Source organism: Cebus imitator, unplaced genomic scaffold, assembly GCF_001604975.1.
Source record: "Cebus imitator isolate Cc_AM_T3 unplaced genomic scaffold, Cebus_imitator-1.0 Scaffold253, whole genome shotgun sequence".
In the NCBI taxonomy this organism is placed as follows: Eukaryota; Metazoa; Chordata; class Mammalia; order Primates; family Cebidae; genus Cebus; species Cebus imitator.
In genome coordinates, this window is record NW_016107568.1 from 790,322 (window position 1) to 811,104 (window position 20,783).

General features: G+C 41.0%; 1 protein-coding gene across 1 annotated transcript; it reads left to right on the forward strand.

The window, feature by feature from the left end:
• Window positions 1-4,050: 4,050 nt before the first annotated feature.
• CBLIF (cobalamin binding intrinsic factor) lies at window positions 4,051-20,063 on the forward strand. The gene is made up of 9 exons (XM_017498879.2): window positions 4,051-4,190; window positions 5,393-5,569; window positions 6,563-6,676; window positions 7,121-7,261; window positions 8,781-8,962; window positions 12,696-12,873; window positions 14,035-14,236; window positions 17,817-17,935; window positions 19,794-20,063. The coding sequence occupies exons 1-9, from the start codon at window positions 4,112-4,114 to the stop codon at window positions 19,853-19,855; spliced, it is 1,254 nt and encodes a 417-aa protein (XP_017354368.1). The 5' UTR covers window positions 4,051-4,111; the 3' UTR covers window positions 19,856-20,063.
• Window positions 20,064-20,783: the final 720 nt, after the last annotated feature.

A 20,783-nucleotide genomic window follows, 5' to 3' on the forward strand; every position in this document is an offset into this window, starting at 1 on the left:
AGCCTGAACTGAGCCTGAAGAGAGAAACTTGCTTCTGCTGCCACAGCAAAGAATAATCACCATAAATAAACCTTACTTATGTCCAGAGAGAGTCTGAGTGCTTTAATATCCAAAAATTAGGCACAGGAGAAACAAGGAAATAAATGAATATATAATCCCAGTCAATAGTTAACCAAGGACTGTCAAAATGCCTCTATTAAGAAACGTATGGCCTGTGTGGTTCCTGTTCTGGGATTTACTAACTACTACAATTGTGTCACGATCAGTTTCGCAGCAGCCGTGGTTGTAAATGGTAATTTTTAATACAAGGAAGTGAGTGGTTAAAGAGCTGGCAGGCCAAGGGTGTGTGGAGCATCTCAGGATGATCAGGAGCAGGCTCTAGAACCCAAAGTCAGCACCATATTGGACTCATAGTCCTGTATTAGATTCTTATTGTTTCTGAAACAGATTACCACAAATTTTGTTACTTAAGACAAATTTGTCATCTCTCAGTTCTGGAGGTCAGAAGTCTCACTGGGCTAAAATCAAGGTGTCAAAAGAGCTGTGTTCCTTCTAGAGGTGGCACCAGTAAACCAAGTTCTTACCCTATTTTTTATGGGTCACAAAGAAAAAACATGCAATTGGACAAAAGCAATCGGGTCATATTCACTGGCCAGGGAATGGAGAAGGGGAGCTTCGCTCTAAAGGCACCTTCTCCTTAAGCAATAGGCAGCAGGGGAATTTTCAAGAGTTAGATATGGGGCAGAGAGGTATGTAAGCAGGCCGAGGGTGGAGTTTCAAACATGCAGGTGCAACCCCCAGGTATACTTCCTCCTACATCGCATGTACACAAAATGTCAACAATTTTCTTTTAAGGGAAAGGAATCTAGTATTATAATGATACGTTAATGATCTAAAAGTAACTAGGGGTTGTCGGTTCTGGTTTGCACCTGTCTCATGCGACAGGGACAGGCTGCATGGGACAGGGACAGGCTTCATGGGACAGGGACAGGCTGCATGCGACAGGGACAGGCTGCATGCGACAGGGACAGGCTGCATGGGACAGGGACAGGCTGCATGCGACAGGGACAGGCTGCATGGGACAGGGACAGGCTGCATGAGACAGGTGCAAACCAGAACCGGCAACCCCTAGTTACCTTTAGATCATTAACGTATCATTATAATACTAGATTCTTTTCCCTTAAAAGAAAATTGTTTTCTTCCTCTGGTGTTTGGCAAGGGATCATGAAGTTCCTGCCGCATCCTGGAAAATCTGGAGCTCTATAAGCAGTGGCACCTGTAGATAAAAAGACTAAGGGGAAAAAAGCTGTTTAAGAAAATAAGGAGCCTTCCCAGCTATTTTTCTAGGGCTGCCCTAGTAACAGAGCTTCTAGAGAAGAACCCATTCCCTTGCCTTTTTCAGATTCTGGAGGCTACCCACATTGCATGGTTCATGGCCCCTGTCTACCTTCAAAGCCAGCAATTGCATCATTCCGACTTCTGCCTTCAACATCACATTTGCTTTTCTGACTCTAATTCTCTTGCCTTTCTCTGCTACTAACAAGGACCTCTGTGAAGACATTGTACCCACCCAGATGATACAAGCTAATCTTCCTCTCTTAAAGTCAGTTCATTAGCCACTTTAATTCCATGTGCATCTTTAATTCTTCCTGGCCATATAACCCACATAACATGTTCACAAGTTCCAGGGATTAGGCATGAGCATTTGGCAGGATGCCGGCACTGGCATTATTCTGCCTAATGCTCCACACCCCATGCAAGGCTCTCCACCAAGTAGATAGAAACTGTCTTTCTGGCCTTATCTTCCACCATATGCCATGTATTGGATAGCTATTGCTGCATAACAAGTTACTCTAAAACTTAGTGACCTAAAACAACACTTATTGTCACATAGTTTCTGTGGGTCAAGAATCCAGGGAGGGTTTACACGGGTCCTCTGGCTTAGGAGGGTCTTTTCCAGGGCTGCAATCAAGATGTCAGCTGGGGCTGCCTTCATCTCAAAGCTCACTGGGGAAGGATTCTTTCCTCTGTGGATATTGGCTGGAGGCTACTCTTAGGGGGCCACACATGCGCTTCTCCATAAGGCAGCTCACACTTTGCAGTTGCCTTCATCAGAGCAGGAAGAGCAAGAGAGAGAAGGCAAGCAAGAGGGAAATTGGTCTTCTGCAACCACATCCCATCACCTTTGCTGCAATATATTCATTATATTAGAATGTGGCCCCAGGCAGCCCACGCTCTAGGGGGAAGGATTACACAAGGCATGAATACCAGGAGGTGAAAACATGGAGCCATGTTAGAAATTGTCCAGCACACCCCAATATGTACCCTATGCTCTCATCTCACAAAACTCACCAAGTTTCCCAAGGGGGAAAAAACTGCTTTATTATCCATGTCTTAAACGTTTGCTCATTAATTCACTCATTCAAAAAATATTTTATTTCTACTGTGAGCTAGGTAGTGTTGTAAGAGCTAAGGATAGAGCAGTGAGCCAAAGAGACAAAGCCCCTCCCTCATGGAGCAGACATTTCAGTAGGGAGATAAATGGTAGACAGACACACACATAGTGCGACAGAGGGCTATGAGTTATAGCAGGCCAGGGGCATGATAAGTGTCAGTGGAGGTGAGGATGGAGGCTTTTATGTAGGATGGCCTGGGAAGGCCTCTCTAAAAGCTTACCTCTGAGCAGAGACATGAAGGATGTAAGGAAGCCACCATGAGTCTATTTAAAAGAAGAGGGTCCTGGGCTGAGGGGACATCATGTGCAAAGGTAGCTGAAGTGTTCAAGGGGCATAAGAAGTTCTGTGTGATGGGAGCAGTGTGAGCAAAGGAGATAACGCTTGGAGCTGAGGTCAGAAAGGAACCAGAAGCCAGATCTTCTAAGGCCTTATAGGTCATGAAAAGGGCTTTGTCTTGCTCCATCACCTGGGCTAGAGTACAGTGGCGCGATCTCGGCTCACTGCAACCTCTGTCTCCAGGGTTCAAGCGATTCCCCTGCCTCAACCTCCCAAGTAGCTGGGACTAAAGGCACGCACAACCACGCCCAGCTAATTTTGGTTTTGGTTTTGGTTTTAGCAGAGACCGGGTTTCAGTATATGGGCCAGGCTGGTCTTGAACTCCTGATCTCGTGATCCACCCGCCTTGGCCTCCCAAAGTGCTGGGATTACAGGTGTGAGCCACTGAGCCTGCCCAGCTTTGACTTTTATGCTAAGATGGGAGCCACTGGAGAATTTCCCCTTAAAATAAACTACTTTACATGCAGAGACAAAAAAAAAAAAAGCTCTTTTCTAATTTCAAGATACCATTTTCAGTTCTTGCTTATAAAGAGGTATAATTTGTTTTCTAATATAGCTACACACCTGAAATACGTATACTTAACTGATGGCACATTTTCGAATTACTTACTTTAAAAGATAATATCTGAAAGCTTTGGGTGTTTGAGACTGCTTTTATTCCCAGATAAGGAAAGAGAAATCAAACAAAACCATTTCTGGGAAACCGAGGTCCATTTCTTGCCTAAAGTCAAACAACTTCAAATAGTCTAGGCTAGAATCCAGATCCAGGTGGACATAATTAATTTCCTAAAGTCAGATGTCACCTGGCAGATCCCCGCCTGAGAGCCTAAAAGGGTATATTGTAAAGCAGGTGCCTAGGATCATAAAATGAGCCGATGCAACGAATGACTTAATCCGAGGGAGTGGTTACTAACAAGCAGCCCAAAGACTGTGTAATTGGGTACAATAAGGGCTAGAAGTCTTGTTGATACAGGCACGTTAGCCAGACTTCCTGATATCTGACCCAGGACTTTGGTAAAGGACATTTTCTTAACATTGCCTTCACTGCATACCCAGCACCACGTTTCTTCTCACATGACTGTGTAACCTAGAAGTCACCTTCAAACACTTTGGAGGGTCTATAGTAGGTAAACTTAGATAAGCAAATGAAAATTTGCTTACTTGTATCAGGAAAGGAGTGATCAGCACAGGGGTAGTTAGGAGTGGCTGGGTTGGGGGAGATTATTTAACAAAGGGAAGCACATATAAGAGAAGGTAAAGAAATATGCCACTTGCAAATCACGGTACCTGTGGATGAGAGACGTGGACACAAGAGTGAGATGACCTGGTTTGCCGTCTACCTCCTGAGCCTTCTCTGGGCTGTGGCTGGGACGAGTACCCAGACCCGGAGTTCATGCTGTGAGTATGATGTTTTTTCCAAGGAGGTCAGTGAAGCAGTTGTACTGGGGAGGGGCTGTGACCTCTGACCCTGAACTCTGCTGATGAGAAAGCGGTTGAAAATAGCAGAGACATGGGGCCAGGTGCAGTGGCTCACACCTATAATCCCAACACTTTGGGAGACTCAGGTGGGAGGACTGCTTGAGCCCAAGAGTTCAAGACCAGCCTGGGCAACATGGCGAGACTCCATCTCTACAAAACAAAGAAAAAAATATTTTAATTAGCCGGGCATGGACTGGTCGCAGTGGCTCACGCCTGCAATCCCAGCACTTTGGGAGGCTGAGGCGGGTGGATCATGAGATCAAGAGTTTGAGACCAGCCTGGCCAACACGGTGAAATCCTGTCTCTACTAAGAATACAAAAATTAGCCAGGCGTGGTGCCATGTGCCTGTAATCCCAGCTAGTCGGGAGGCTGAGGCAGAAGAATTGCTTGAACTGCAGTAAGCCAAGATCACATCACTGCACTCCAGCCTGGGTGACAGGGCAAGACTCTGTCTCAAAAAAAAAAAAAAAAAAAAAAGTTTAGCTGGGCACAGTGGCATGCACCTGTGGTCCCAGCTACTCAAAAAGCTGAGGTAGGAGAATCACTTGAGCCCAGGAGGTCGAGGCTGCAGTGAGCTATGATCCCACCACTGCACTCCAGCCTAGATGACACAGCAAAACCCTATCTCAAAATATAAATAAATAAATAGAGATGGAAGTACTACTGCAGGAATGATGGTTGATTGTACAAAGACAGACACTCAGTGGCTACTGTGACCCGACACCACTACATACTAGTCAGAGATTTGGGTACTCACTGAAGATAAATTATATCCCAAATCTTTACTATTCTTCATGAAAAAGTGAGGGAAAAAAATGAATGCAAGGAAATCAGTGATTCCTAGGAAAGTGATAGAAATTATGAGAAATGTCATGAGTCATATTGCTTTAAGTTACTAAATTTAAAATTTCCTTTCTTAAGGATACGGGTTATTTGGGAAGAAGTAAAGAAACCAATTGTCCTCAAAAGTAAAATCTCACCATTTTCTCCATTTCTCTTTAGACACTTAGGATACCAGTGCTAACCAAGTATTCTCCTAAAAGGTATCAAAGACACAGGAATCGTGTTTTTGAGAAGGGATGAGGATTAGGAGGTTACTAAATGACTGTCCTCTTCACAGACGTTCCCTCAGCACAGGAGCCGTTGGTCAATGGCATACAAGTCCTCATGGAGAGCTCGGTGACTTCATCAGCCTACCCAAACCCCAGCATCCTGATTGCCATGAATCTAGTCGGAGCCTACAGCTTGGAGGCCCAGAAGCTCCTGACTTACCAGCTCATGTCCAGCAATGCTGACGGTGAGACATCCAGCCGCTCACACTCTCCCTGAATCTCGCACGTCACTCACCACCTCCAGATCCCAACTCAGTGTCCTTCCCGCCCCCGCCCCCAATGCTGCCTCTGATTGTACATAAACTACCCAAACACCTTTTCCTACGTACCTGGAAAGAAACACATGTGAAGTTAGAGCATTCATGAATGAGGGCAGTCAAGCAGAGCAAGCTCTGGACTAGACCCCAAAAGAGCAGCCTTGCCAAGGCAGGCGGATCACAAGGTCAAGAGATTGAGACCATCCTGGCCAACATGGTGAAACTCCGTCTCTACTAAAAATACAAAAATTAGCTGGGCATGGTGGTGTGTGCCTGTAGTCCCAGCTACTCGGGAGGCTGAGGCAGGAGAATCACTTGAACCTGGGAGGCAAAAGTTGCAGTGAGCCAAGATCACACCTGGTGACAGAGGGAGACTCCTTCTTTAAAAAAAAAAAAAAAAAAAAAAAAAGCAGCCTTCCGGTTCTGGCTCTGCCACTTCCTAACTCTGGGATCTGGAACGAGTCACTGGATACTGCTCAGCCTCATCTTCCAGATGATTCTAATAATAACCCTACTACTACTAATATACTAACAGCAATGATAATAATAATAAAATCTCTGTTCTGCCTATCTCCCAAGAGTTGCCTGGAGGCCCAAGTTAGATAATAAAGTTTTAATTATTTCATAACTGTAAATTTCTGTATATAAATCTATATGAGTGTTCTTGCTGCTTTTCTAATCAAATATCAGGGATTCTCAAATACCGAATACTAGAGTCATCAAGTTACACAGATGCTGCTAGATTAAATATGCCTTTACATGCTTTCCCATATTTTTTTCTTCGGAAAGACAGATCAAAAAACTGCTCATTATTAAAAAGTCAAAATGCTCTGGATAAAAAGCAGAAATCTCACCCCTGGCTCCTGGAGAGCTGTCCCCTGAGAATGTCTCTGTCTAACTGTTCTGTTCTCTTCTCTGCAGATTTGAGCATTGGGCAGCTTGGCCTCACCATCATGGCCCTCACCTCCTCCTGCCGAGACCCTGGGAATAAAGTATCCATCCTACAAAGACAAATGGAGAACTGGACACCTTCCAGTAAGACCTCACTGGAAGGGAGAAGAGAATCAGGCACACGGTTTTTCCTAAGAATTTTAAATCCAGAAAGGAAAAGGGTGGGGGTGGAGAGAAAGGAAAGTCAGGGAAGAGACACAATGTATCCTTCACTCTGGTCCTTCTGATAATCACAAAAGGGAGAGATTCATTTCCAATCCAAAATGAACTAGAAATGGCCATGACCCCAAGGGCACAGCTTACCGAGCCATCACCTGTCTAAAGACACAGAGTCATCTCTTTTATTCTTTACAGATGCTTGATGACATTCTTTTGAAAAACACTGAAGTTGCTCTTTGTCTGTGCTGTGTCTCTTTGGGGGCAGGTTTTCTAGCAATTTCCATTTTAAAGGCTTGGCTTTTCCTTATTTGCCAATGTCCTCATCATGGTGAATGTGAGTCTGATGAAGATTCTCTGTCCCCTTCTGAGGCCCCAACGCTGAAGCATCAACCTTCTATGGGGCCAGTCTAGCGATCTTGGCACTGTGCCAGAAGAACTCTGAAGCGACCCTACCAATAGCTGTCCGCTTTGCCAAGACCCTGCTGGCCAATTCCTCTCCCTTCAATGTAGGTGAGTAGGTCACCACTGCCCTGAACTGGGAACATCAGAGGCATTGTGCACTGAATGGTGGAGCTGGCAGGGAAGTGGGAAAGGAGAGCTTTCCATGGAGGAGGAGCTAAGGACTGTGAACATGCCTGTGGATGAGAGATACTTACCAGATGTCTGTTGGAGTGTGAACTGAGGAGTACATGAAGGAAGGGGAGATAGCAGCATTTAGAAACAAATATAATACTTGATATGTCTGGCAACTACAGAATCTCTGCTGGGAACAATAGTCCTGTCATTCAAGTCAGAAGTTCTTCCCAAAATAAACATTAATGTCTTGCTTCACTTCTCCCCTGCATCCTCTCTTTAATTGCTACGTATGCTCTCAAACTCCATTCTTCTCGATACTTCTCCTCATTACATCCAAATAACCTCTCTCTATGAAACAGCCACTCTCGGAACCCTAACTCATAATGTTTCCCTTTATGGAAACCCGGAGACCACCCTGCAGCTTTGTTCTGCAAGCACATGGCTGTTTGTAAATGGGAGCCTTTTCCTCTACAACATCATGTCCTCCTTCCGTCCCCTTCTACGGATAATGATCCTTCTCTGTGGGGGCCACTGTCACAGCCCGCATTCATGGTCACCTTTTCTCCTCTACCAACTCTCCAAGCAGTAAGTAGTATTATCTCAAATTTTCACTCCCTTACGCATGCCCCATCAGCAACCTCTCTTGTTTCAGTTTCTGTCAGACAAATAGATGAATCATTGTTCTAGGATCCTCCCTGAGGGTCAAGAACAGGCTGGTCTCCCTTTCACATCTGGGACCTCACACATTTCTGGGGCATCTCTGCCTCCAAGAGTTTGGACTTATTTGCTTCTGGTTCTCAATAACACTATCACCCTTAGGGAAGTTATGCAACTTTCAAATGGAGATTAAGGTGAGGAGGGGGAGATCAATGAAATAAAAGATGATAACTGGCAAGTCTTTTATTTATTCTAGTCTTGTCATCCCAGAACTTGCTCAATGGTTTCACATGTTTATTGCATGCAAACAAGAAAAAGTCCCTTTGTGGCATGCTTTGGTGGATGCGAAGTTCCCTCCATCTAAGAGTTTACATCTAAGAGCACAGTAACAAAAAATAAAAATAAAAGAGAGTCCCAAGATTGTAAAACAGACATATAAACAACAAATGCTACAGGAGTTTAGAAAAGAGACTGCATCTGTCTTTTCTGGCACAAGAGCAGTGCGATTGAACATACTGCCAGTCTACATTAATTATAAGCATGAGATGTTGAGTTGTATAGTTCTGGGTTAAGATCCTGGCCCTGTACTTACTATGTGGCCTTGGGCAGTTACTTAATTTTTCTGAGCCTCCATTTCTTTGTCTCTTAAAGGGAGATAATTACAGGTACTATTTCACAGGTTTTTCTGAGGAGCAAATAAAATCATAGAACCAGAACACAATAAGCACACAATAAATGTTAGCTGTTCATATTGCGGTGGTGACTATGGTGATCTTATCCCCTCTGTCATTCACAGACACAGGAGCAATGGCAACCCTGGCTCTGACATGCATGTACAACAAGATCCCTGTAGGTTCAGAGGAAGGTTACAGAGCCCTGTTTGGTCAGGTGCTAAAGGATATTGTGGAGAATATCAGCATGAGGATCAAAGATAATGGCATCATTGGAGGCATCTACAGTACTGGCCTCGCCATGCAGGTAAACACATGCTGGATGCTCTTGGTTGGGTTCTTGACAATAAGCCTGGATTGCAGACTCAAGAGGCCAGGTGCTTCTAGTAACATCTCCATGAAAGTCCAGCTAGTATTACCTGAGATATATTCTTTGTGGTGCCTGGGCCTAAATTTCTAATTCCTCCCTAACTCCTATGTAAAGTATGAAAGCAAATCTATATAAACACATTTATCTTCCTTGGGAAAAAAAAATGAAACAAATAAATCAAGAAATATGTTGATTTATTATTAACAATGATCCATTTATTTGTAATAGTTACAGACTATCGCAATTTTGATGTACAAATAAAAAGAATATTAAAGTAGGCCCTCAAAAAACATAGAATTTTCTAATGCAATCTTACCAGCCAAGTGTTCTTTTTCAGTACTTTACCTTGATCCAAAAATAGTTAAGTTTATACTCAAAATGATTAAGGACAATAACCTCAAGGTAACTAAACCTCCAAAAAACTCATAGTAAATGGTAAAGCAGATCTACCTGGCAGCCAAGTCCATACTTAATTCTATGCTTTCCTAGCATGTATTCCCAGGCTTGGATTCTGCAAGATGTGCTTGGTATTAATAGTTCTAAATCCAACAACCCACTCTACCCTAGTTGACTAGGGCAGCTTCTTCCGTAAAAGACAGATACACCAATGATAGTGGGCAAAAATGACCAACTAGAATCAAAAACTAGCAACCATCTGTGGCTGAATCCTCTAACCCCAACTAAGAAGTTTGAGCTCCAATGTCTCAAGATGTCCTATGGGAATTAATAGGACCAGGGACTCTTCACCTCAGAAAGCCCAGGAAAGGAAGAATCATGGAATGATGACACCAGCCCCAAACCTAACATAGTCCTGGACTACTAGGAATAAATTGTCTCCTGGGTAAAACAATAGAGACTGGTATTGAGATTTCATACATTAAACATTAGAAAAGGATATAAACAACCTAAGAATTGATTCATGTTAAACATTAAGAGCACAAACAAAATTTCCATGTCAGTGGACCATGTACAGAAGTGACTAATAGAAAACAAAGTTCACTTCTATGTCACAGTCAAGGAGACTTTGTCATAGAACAAAACCCTGTTTTTTCCATGGCTGAATTTTACAAGAGCATTCCCAGTGGTCTAATCTAGAAGCTTTTTAGAAGGAAAAAGGCAGTCTGGAAGAGACTGAAAAGATGGTTTGGGGATTTTTTTAATGTGTGACTCACTAAAAATAACCTTGCTTCAATTTAGCACCATACAGAGAAATGTTTACTTTTGCTAACTTGGTTTGTGAATTCTGTTTGGATTTTATCACCTGCTAAGTACACTCTGATAAGCTGTACCTGGGAATTAAAGCTTTTTTTTTTTTTTTTAATCAAAAGGCAGGACTGTGTCTATATCCAAATACCACAGGCCACGTGGATTTCTAGTCAGAATACATAATCTCTCCCTACCCTTTTTACTCTCTCTATCTGGAGTTTACTTAGGCATCCTGAAATCTGGAATTAATAGGTGTCTAATATATAATCTTTTCCTAATCTAAAATATTCTGATATAGAAAATCAAAGGGCTCTGGAGCTATCGCAATTTAGGTTTGACTCCCAGACCTGCCACCATCTCAGACAAATATTGAATTTCCCCAAATTTTATTTCCCCCCTAATAGCAAGGTTGCAATTAGGTTAAATAAAATGTGGTATGCAACAAAACAAAACAAAAAATCTCATGGATAACGTCATGCTTAACAATTGGTCGCGATCTGTCTCAGCAGAACAGTGATGCTAGCAAACCTCGTTTTCAATCTTTGTTCACCTTCTTCCAAGACATCAGTGCCCTTCCAGTGGCCCAGGCCATACTCAACCCTACCCAAAGATGCTCATGAGGCATTTCCTCTGTTCTAGAATTTCTCCTCTCTCTTCCATGAATATCCTATGGCTTTCAAGATTCCTCTGATAGGCGCTTATCTTGAAAAGGAATCTGATAGGCCGGGCGTGGTGGCTCACACCTGTAATCCCAGCACTTTGGGAGGGCAAGGCAGGCAGATCACTTGAGGTCAGGAGTTTAAGACAAGCCTTGCCAACATGGTGAAACCCCATCTCTACTAAAAATGCAAAAATTAGCCAGGCATGGTGGCATGCACCTATAATCCCAGCTGCTCAGGAGGTTGAGGCAGGAGAATCAGTTGAACCAGGGAGACGGAGGTTTCCGTGAGCCAAGATCACGCCATTGCACTCCAGCCTGTGAGTTGCAGCGAGACTCTGTCTCAGAACAAAAAAAAAAAGGAAAAGAAAAGAGATCTGATGAACTTCTTGATGGAAAGTTATTAATGATGTTCTTGCTTAGTGAAATTTGGGAGATGCATATGACAAGTGAACAAGATGCTGTTGCAGAGGAGCACCCACCACCTGATGGCCATTAGACCAAACTGCCTTGTAAAGTGGCCTCTGTCCAAAGCCATGGTTCATGGATGTTGAGGTTAACAGTGATGGTCGTGCCTGTCACAAATGCCCAATTGTGCATTCTGACCCCAGCTGAGACAGCCATTTCTGACTCCTCTCTCCCTTCTCCCATGACCTATTCCAAGCTTCAGGTGAACCAGTCCTCAACAATCTCAGCCCATTAACATGCCCTGGTGGCCATAATCAGCACTGTATAGGAAGGGAGGTGGTAATGACAAATTCCACATCACACATCATGAAATGCTTTTATACATTAGCCCCTTAACCTCAAATGACTCCTGCAAGAATAGGCAGAAATTATGATTTCCATTTTATTCATGCAATATGTAACTCAACAAAATAGGTGACTAGCTTGATGTGTTAATCAAGACCCATTTTGCAAGTAACAGAAACCCAAATCCTTTTAGCTCAAGAAAAAAAATGAGGACTTACTACTCACATACACTGGGAAGTCTAGGGCTGAATTAGGTGGTTTCAGGAATAACCAGAATAAAGGGCTCAAAGAATGATATCAGTGGCCATTCTTTTTTCATTGTCCAGCCCTGGTTTTCCTCATTCTTCCCTGCTACAGGGCTTCTTCTTCAAAGTGGCTGAGAAAGATGCTCACTAGCAGCTTAATGTGTGCTTGCTTGGTCTTAGTTGAATAACCTCAGCGGGTAAAAAAATTCTTTTGGTCTCCCAATGTCTGTATGTCAGGGAACAACTCTAATTAGTACAAGTGTCCACCAATCACTGTCATCAAGGGGATGGGCACCACCATCAGCCCAGCCCAGGTCATGAGTCCATCCTGAGCCAGGGTTGTGGAGCCTCTGACAGTCTTGACACAAGCACAAAGTGAGGGAAAAGTCCACCAAAGAGGGTGCATGACAGCATAAAACAAGGAGTCTACTCCATTTATGTGGCTAGATTGTCCTGGGCTAAGGCTCCCTCTAGAGCCCAGCTTGTCCTAGACTAAAGCTCCCTCTGGAGCCCAGTTCTCACCCTCACTCACATTCAAGAATCATTGGTAAATATGACTGCTTAATAGTGTTCCCTGCATCTAATCATTGCACAGATATTTGTTCTGTGTCTGCTGTATGACAGAGACTGTGCTAAGTGGTGGGGACATAGCACTGTGTTCCAAACCTTACATAGCATTGGCTTTGCATTCTGGGTGACTAGGTGATCACAATGATTAGTGATCAAGTTTATCTCTTAAGACATGTAAAAGCCAACTCTCAGCTATGCCTAATTCCTCCCTCTCTCTCTCTCTCTCTTCCTGTCCCAGGCCCTCTCTGTAACACCTGAGCCACCTACAAAGGAATGGAACTGCAAGAAGACTATGGATGTGATACTCGATGAGATTAAACAGGGGAAATTCCACAACCCCATGTCCATTGCTCAAATCCTCCCTTCCCTGAAAGGCAAGACATACCTAGATGTGCCCCAGGTCACTTGTAGCCCCGGTAAGACATCCACCTCTCCTTATGTTATAAAGCAGCAACTTATGCCAGGAATGACATACAGATCAATGTTAAGTGGCATGTAGACTTGTAATGTCCATTATTCCCATGTGAGCAGAGCACATCTGACTCCCAGTCCTAAAGAGTATGTGCCAGGACACAGATATACCTTCCTGCACTCAGAACTCAGCCCCATATCTACTTCATTCAACATATATTTATGCAGTACCTACTATGTGCAAAGCATCTTGTGGGATACTAGAGGTAGGAGAAGGTCTGTGGTCCCAACAATCAAATAACATATAGCTTCATTTATTCATTTGACAAAGGTACCATCAAACACTATGCATATCTTATCATATCTGCCTTTCACAAAGTCAGAAGACAGATGTGTAAACAAATACTACAACATTTGGGACAATCAAGTAAGTATTAAATAGAAGTTAAAGCTGCACAAGGTGCAAATGCAAAAAAGAAAAATAGTGACCAGTTGTTGATTTTGTGTAGGAGGCTTCAGAGAAGAACTGAATTCATATTTAAGTTGAGACTTAAAGATCTAAATATGAAAGCTTGATGCACATGACACATGGATGAGATGGAGTGGAAAACTAGCATGCCACTTTTTAATTAAAACTACCTTTATTTTATCCAATTATGCATAAAATTGAAAGATACTTAAAATTCAAATATTACAGAAATACGCATTTAGAAAGTGGAGGTCTTACATAAAAACTTATCACTCTAGAGATTACTAGTGTTTGGTATCAATTCCTCGACCTCCCCTTTCTTTTAATGCTAACATAAAATATCATTTCTCTTGCATTGCATGAACTTCCTAAGACAAGAAGAGATTAATAAGTTTCTTGTCTATCTCAATGCAGAATGTGGAGACCAAAATCAAGCAAACTGATCCCAATCCTACCAAACATGACCACATTCACTTAGCCCCTTAGGCTGCTTCCCAGTGATGTCCCAACCTTAACAAAGTGACCATGGAGTTTTTGCCAGAATTCTACACTGGTTGTCCATTTACTTGGTTAAATGGTATGAAACTCACTGCTTTCTTGAAATGTTTTCTGGGATAAGTTGCCAATAACAGAGATTTTGCACCTATAATATAAACCCCATAATCTTTGACAAATGTGGCCTCTTTGCACTTCACAGATCATGAGGTGCAACCAACTCTACCCAGCCCTCCTGGCCCTGTCCCCACCTCCACATCTAACATCACTGTCAAATACACCATAAACAACCAGCTGAGGGGCGTTGAGCTGCTCTTCAATGAGACCATCAACGTTAGTGTGAAAAGTGGTTCAGTGTTACTGACTGTCCTAGAAGAAGCACAGCGCAAAAATCCTATGTTCAAGTGAGTGTTACAAGTGTCATTCATCATTCTCTCCAGGTCTAATCTGAACTCTCATTTTTTTTCTCATCCTCTGTTTTCTTAATTTTTTTCCTTTTGATAACAGATTTTTATTTAATAGCCCCTTGAACCAGTTACAATCTAATAAATAGGTAAGGCTCTCATGAAAACTTAAATCATACAAGTCAACACACGATGACGTTTTAAAAACAAAAAATCAGAGGAGATTTGAAAGTCTATTGCAGAGTAGAACAGTAAGAACAGACTTTGTACCTTTGAACCACAAATAATAGGTACTATTTAGGAAGATGTGGGAAGAGGTAAGTACAGGAAAAGAAATGGCTAGAACAAATATTTGCGTTAAGACTGAGCAAGGAATCTGAGGCCAGTGAGTAAGCCAGGTGGACACACCAGGTTGAGTGACAGTGTAAAAGTCTTGAAATATCAGGCTAAGGAGACTGGACTTTGTTTTGCAAGTTTTTGAGTAACAAAATTCACGTTGTAAAATGTCGTTTGGGTCACGATAATAGGAGACAAGGCTAAACTGTAGTACATGACTGAAATAATGGAGCTGTGAAGTGATGATGACTTCCTCTGGGATACACGGACCCACACTAAGGCTCTATGAGTGACAGGACATAGAGATCAAAAGAAAGAAGCTTCAAAACTATGGATAAAAGTGTCAATAAGAATATATTTCAAAGGAAGGGATTAAATTCCTTAGATATGTTTAATGGTGGGCATTTGAAATAGGAACATTAGAAGGTTTTTGGAGGTATAGGTCAGGCAAAGTGGCTCACGCCTGTAATTACAGCACTTTGGGAGGCCGAGGCAGGCAAATCACTTGAAGTTAGGAGTTCAAGGGCAGCTTGGCCAATATGGCAAAACCCCATCTCTACTGAAAATACAAAAATTAGCCAGGCATGGTGGAGTGTGCCTGTGGTCCCAGTGACCCCGGAGGCTAAGACAGGAGAATTGCTTGAGCCTGGAAGGCGGAGGTTGCAGTGAGCTGAGATTGTGCCACTGCACTCCAGCCTGGGCGACAGAGCGAGACTCTATCTCCAAAAAAGAAAGAAAGAAGGAAGGAAGGAGGGAAGGAAAGAAAAAAAGGCTTTTGGAGGTATAGAAGAAGTATTAGGAAAAGAGGTCAGGACAGGCAAAAAAAAAAATTGGACAGTCATCTCTTAGAGGTGATGACCAAAGGCAAGAACCCATGTGGTAGGTAGCAGATACATGCACCCAACGAAACCATAAGACAGATTTAGTTATTCTCATTTTACAGATAGAACCCTTAGGCCCAAGATGTTAGTAATATTCCTAAGATCACATAACATGTAACTAATAGAGTTGAGAGCTGAACCCAGATTGGACTGAATCTGATACCCTGTCAGGGTAGGGGAAGTTACCAAAATGAATCACAGAGAAGAATATTCAATTTTAGGGAATGTTTATAGTTTGCAAAAAGAGGATGCAGTAAAGAAACATGGAGAAGTCTAAGCTGTAAGAGGAGAAGAAGAAAAGTGCCAAGTCGTGGACAGGAAAAAAGGAGATATTTTCAAAGAAAAGATGATACGGTCCAAATTCTTCAGGGAGATATCAAAAAAGAATACTGACAAAAGCTAAGGAATTGACAACTGAGTGATACCACATGGGGATCTATTCCACTCAGTTCTGTTGAGCACATTTTGTCTGCTGCCTACTGCATGACTCTATAACTTCCCCAACTTCACAGACAGGTCAGGATAAAAATTGCACTTCAAAAATTTCCTTTTTTTTTTTTTTTTTTTGAGAGCACCCAGCCTGGAGTGCAATGGTGTGATCTCAGCTCACTGCAACCTCTGCCTCCTGGGTTCAAGCGATTCTCCTGCCTCAGCCTCTTGAGTAGCTGGGATTACAGGCATGCACCACCACGCCCTGCTAATTTTTTTTATTTTTAGTGGAGATGGGGTTTCAGCATGTTGGCCAGGCTGGTCTCAAACTCCTGACCTCTGATCCACCCACCTCGGCCTCCCAAAGTGCTGGGATTAATGGCATGAGCCACCATGCCTGGCCCAAAAATATTTGATTTTAAAGCCCTCTGAACGTACTGTACTTTACTTCTCTGAGCTTAGCTTTAATGTTACCTGATTTTTCTTTTTCTGATTATAAATGTAATAAATACATGTAGCAGAAATTTTGAGGGAAAAAGCATTAACAAGAAAAATCATCTACAGTCCACCCACAATATCACAACTATAATATTTTTATAACTTTTGTAGGTATTATTTTCTATGCATATTACACATAGGTGTGATCCAGCACATACATGGGACAGATAATTCATGTAAAATTTGTATCTCATATTTTCACTTAACGTTATTGCACAAGTCATTTCCTGTGTTACTGAAAATTATTGACAATATTTCCATGGCTTCCAAATATTTAGTCTTGGATATTCATTCAATCACTCATCTAATTATTTACCCTGTGTTACTGAAAATTATTGACAATATTTTCATGGCTTCCAAATATTTAGTCTTGGATATTCATTCAATCACTTATCTAATTATTTACCCATTTGAGGGAATTTACATTTTTTTAATTTCCTTATTAATAAGTGTTTCCAAAATCTATTCATTTTCATTTCATTTCAATCTAAGTGAAGTAATTTCATATTCATTAGTCATTCACGTTTGCTTTATTTGTTTATTTATTTATTTATTTTGAGATCAGGTCATGAGACCAGCTAATTTTTGTGTTTTTGTTAGAGAGAGGGTTTCACCATATTGCCAAGACCGGTCTCAAGCTCCTGGGCTCAAGCAATCTGTCCTCCTCAGCCTTCCAAAGTGCTGGGATTACAGGCATGATCCACCACACCCGGCCCATTTTCTGTCTTTTTTTTTTTTACATAACTTTTAAGTTTGGGGGACATGTGCAGGTTTGTTACTAGGTAAACTGTATCATGGGAGTTTGTTGTACAGATTATTTCATAACCCAGGTTTAATTCTACTACCTATTACTTATTTCTCCCGATCCTCTCCCTCCTCCCAACCTGTGCCTTCCGACAGGTCCCAGTGTGTGTTGTTCCCCACTACATGTCCATGTGTTCTCATCATTTTGCTCCCACTTATAAGTAAGAACCTGTGGTATTTGGTTTTCTGTTCCTGTGTTAGTTTACTAAGCACAATGGCCTCCATCCATGTTCACTGCAGCAGAATTCACAAGAGCAAAGACATGGAATCAACCTAAATGCCCATCAGTAGTAGACTGGTTAAAAGCATTATCTCTTTTGAACATGATTTTATCTGATAAAATGATCACATAAAATTGCACTCAAAAGAGAATGATCAGTTAAAATGTCTAAAGCATTTATCTGAAGCATTTAAAATGTCTCTATCCTGGCGGCAGGATTGTTTGAGCCCAGGATTTCAAGGTTGCCATGAGCTAGGATCTCACCACTAGCCTGGGTAACAAAGTGACACCTTGTCTCCAAAAAAATTAATAGTTATAACTAACTAATTAATTGAATGCCTCCCTCCCTTCATCTTACCCCATATTCCCTGACCTAAAGTGAGATATTAATCATATATAAATTTTTTTTTAGATTTGAAACCACAATGACATCTTGGGGCCTTGTCGTCTCTTCTATCAACAATGTCGCTGAAAATGTTAATCACAAGACATACTGGCAGTTCCTTAGCGGCGTAACACCTTTGGATGAAGGTGAGGGAAGAAAAGGCATAGGCATTATCTTCCACAGTTTGAAGGCTACATTCCTTAATTATATTTTTCATTTGATTTATTCATTCATTCATTCATTTAATCAATTAATAATTATGAGATCATATGTGTATATACAATAATTCTATAGACAGTGATTGCTTATATATGTATACACATATATATTTTGTATGCATATACATAATGATTAGATAGAGAAAGAGATTAATTCTGTAGGCAGTGGTAATACTTTTTACAGAGAAGGAAAGTAAGTCTTAGAGACATTGAAGGGACTTGTACCAGGCATGCATCTAGACTGTAAAAGTGGACAATTAAACCCAGGTTTCCAAACTTTAGGACAAACTTACTTTCTGCAATAGTTTCACTCACAATTCATGCTTCACCTTCTTTAAAAAAAAAAAATCTCCAAAGAGAAGAATGCCTACATGTGCATATTGCTGCATGTTTCCCCTGAAAAAATTAGGAGAAAGTGGGAAGCATAAAACTCAGACTTCAGCAAAACCTTAACATTTGTTAAAGCTTTTGCACACATATTAAAATATTCTCAAATTTAAAGAGCATTAGTGTATGGCTTTTGTCTAAGCATGATGTTACCTAGTTAACCTGATGGTTAACTGTCACCATGCAGTGACATGTAATGCCAAATAAAGTCACAGTAGAGCCAACGTCATAGGTTGGTAAAGACACTTCATTATCTAATATTACAGTAGGGGGAGATTTTTTTTTAAGTCTATCATGTATTTAACAAAATCTTGCCAGTCAGAATTTGTGGAATCGCAGCAAAGCATATAATAAAGATCTTGGAGTCATAGAGGACTTGGTTAGAAGCGCCTGCCCTTATTTAACAGCTGCATTACATTAGTAGTAAATCTCTGAGCCGCCTTCCACATCTTTAAAATGGAAATGGCATTAATCATTACTTGGGTTATTGTGAGGATTGGAAATAATATACTTAGAATGATTAAGTAGAATGTTTTTTGCATGGCATGTGTTCAAAAATACTATTCATCATTATTATTATTAGTTTGCGTATCACCTTCATCTCAAGAAATATCTGTATCAAAATATCCCATATACCCCATAAATATATATACCTACTGTGTACCCACAAAATTAAAACTGTTTTAAATACCCAGAATTTTTTTTTAAAGAAAGTAATTGGCCCAGGAACTTAAATCAGGCATATTCTCATGTCTACCAATTACTTTTCTTCCCTGGGAGAAAGAATGATAAAGGTCTCTCAGAAAATGAAAAGATTTGGACCTGAAACTGTCATTCTTTCTGTTGCCCAACTACATAAAAGGTAACAGATATTGCCATCATCTATCTTTCCTGTCCTGAAAGCCAGAATTTCTCAACCCACTGCTCTTTCTTATTTCTTAAAAAATCTTCAAAAATGAACATGAGGTTCTCCCTTGAATGCCCTGATTTTGGCCTAAGTGAGCCATTTTAGCAATAACCACAATTTGTTGCACAATTATTCTGTGCCAGGTACTGCATTAGGCACCTAGTGGTCATTATTCCTAATTCTGAAAATAACTCTTCAGAGTAAATATTACTTACAAAATCTTGTATGTGAGAAAAAAAGAGGCTCGTGCATCTTAAGGGGTATACCCAAAGACATACTCCTTGAAATGGTGACCAGAGTGTGGAAACAAGAACTTCCTAAATCTCAATTTAATGTTCTCTCCATAATCAAGCTGCCTATTTATCTCTAGGATGAGGTTACTCCTTTAAAACATGTAATGGGTTCACTTCATCTAGCTCACTGCATCCCTTGGCGGATGGAGGTGGTTACGTGCACCACAGTCACCTCATGTTACTCCCTGCTTATTTCCAGGGGTTGCTGACTACATACCCTTCAACCACGAGCACATCACAGCCAATTTCACACAGTACTAAGGAAGAGGTGGGTTCAGCTTCTACCAAACATCTCCAAAAGATGGGTGAAATTTTTTCCACTTCATTTCAAATCTATGCAAAAAAGTGAATGCCTGTGATGCCACCATATTCCTGGTAAAAACATGGAAAACCACTATGTAAAATAAAAATGCAAAGTTCACTGGAGTGTCAACATCTATGACTCATGAAAATAAAATTTCCAGCTTCTAAACACAATGACTGCCAATCACCATATAAACCTAAGGTGAGGGGAAAAGAGAGAGTAGCTGATATTTTTGGATGTCATTCTGATTTCTTGATTAATTAAATAACACACTCCCTATTTCTATAAATTATATATTTTTTAAATCTCATATTTTCTTATTAAACCAAGTACTCCTTTTCAAGTTGCCTAATGTAAACATGCCCATGTATGTACATACATGTATACATGAAATGGCCAAACATTTCAACATATAAAACTCCCAGATGGTTCAGAACTAGGTAAATGATGTTATGTTTTAACTCTCTCCTTCCATTTCCAACATTCGTTTTGGTTAAATTCATATTTCAAATATATATTTAGATAATTTATATATGTAAAATGTAAATTAATACATTCGATATATTATGCATAATTTAATATATATTTTATATGATTATATATAATTTAATATATTATATATATTATAAATACAGGTAAATCTTGGAAAAAATTTAAGCTTTCAAAGATAAACATAACTCTGATCTCTGCTGGTGGGAGTCAACACTGGTACAAACTTTCTAGAGGATTATATAAAAATTTGTATCAAAAGACCTAAAATGGTCGGGCGTGGTGGCTCATGCCTGTAATCTCAGCACTTTGGGAGGCCAAGGTGGGTGGATCATCTGAGGTCAGGAGTTCAAGACCAGCCTGACCAACATGGTGAAACCCTGTCTCTACTAAAAA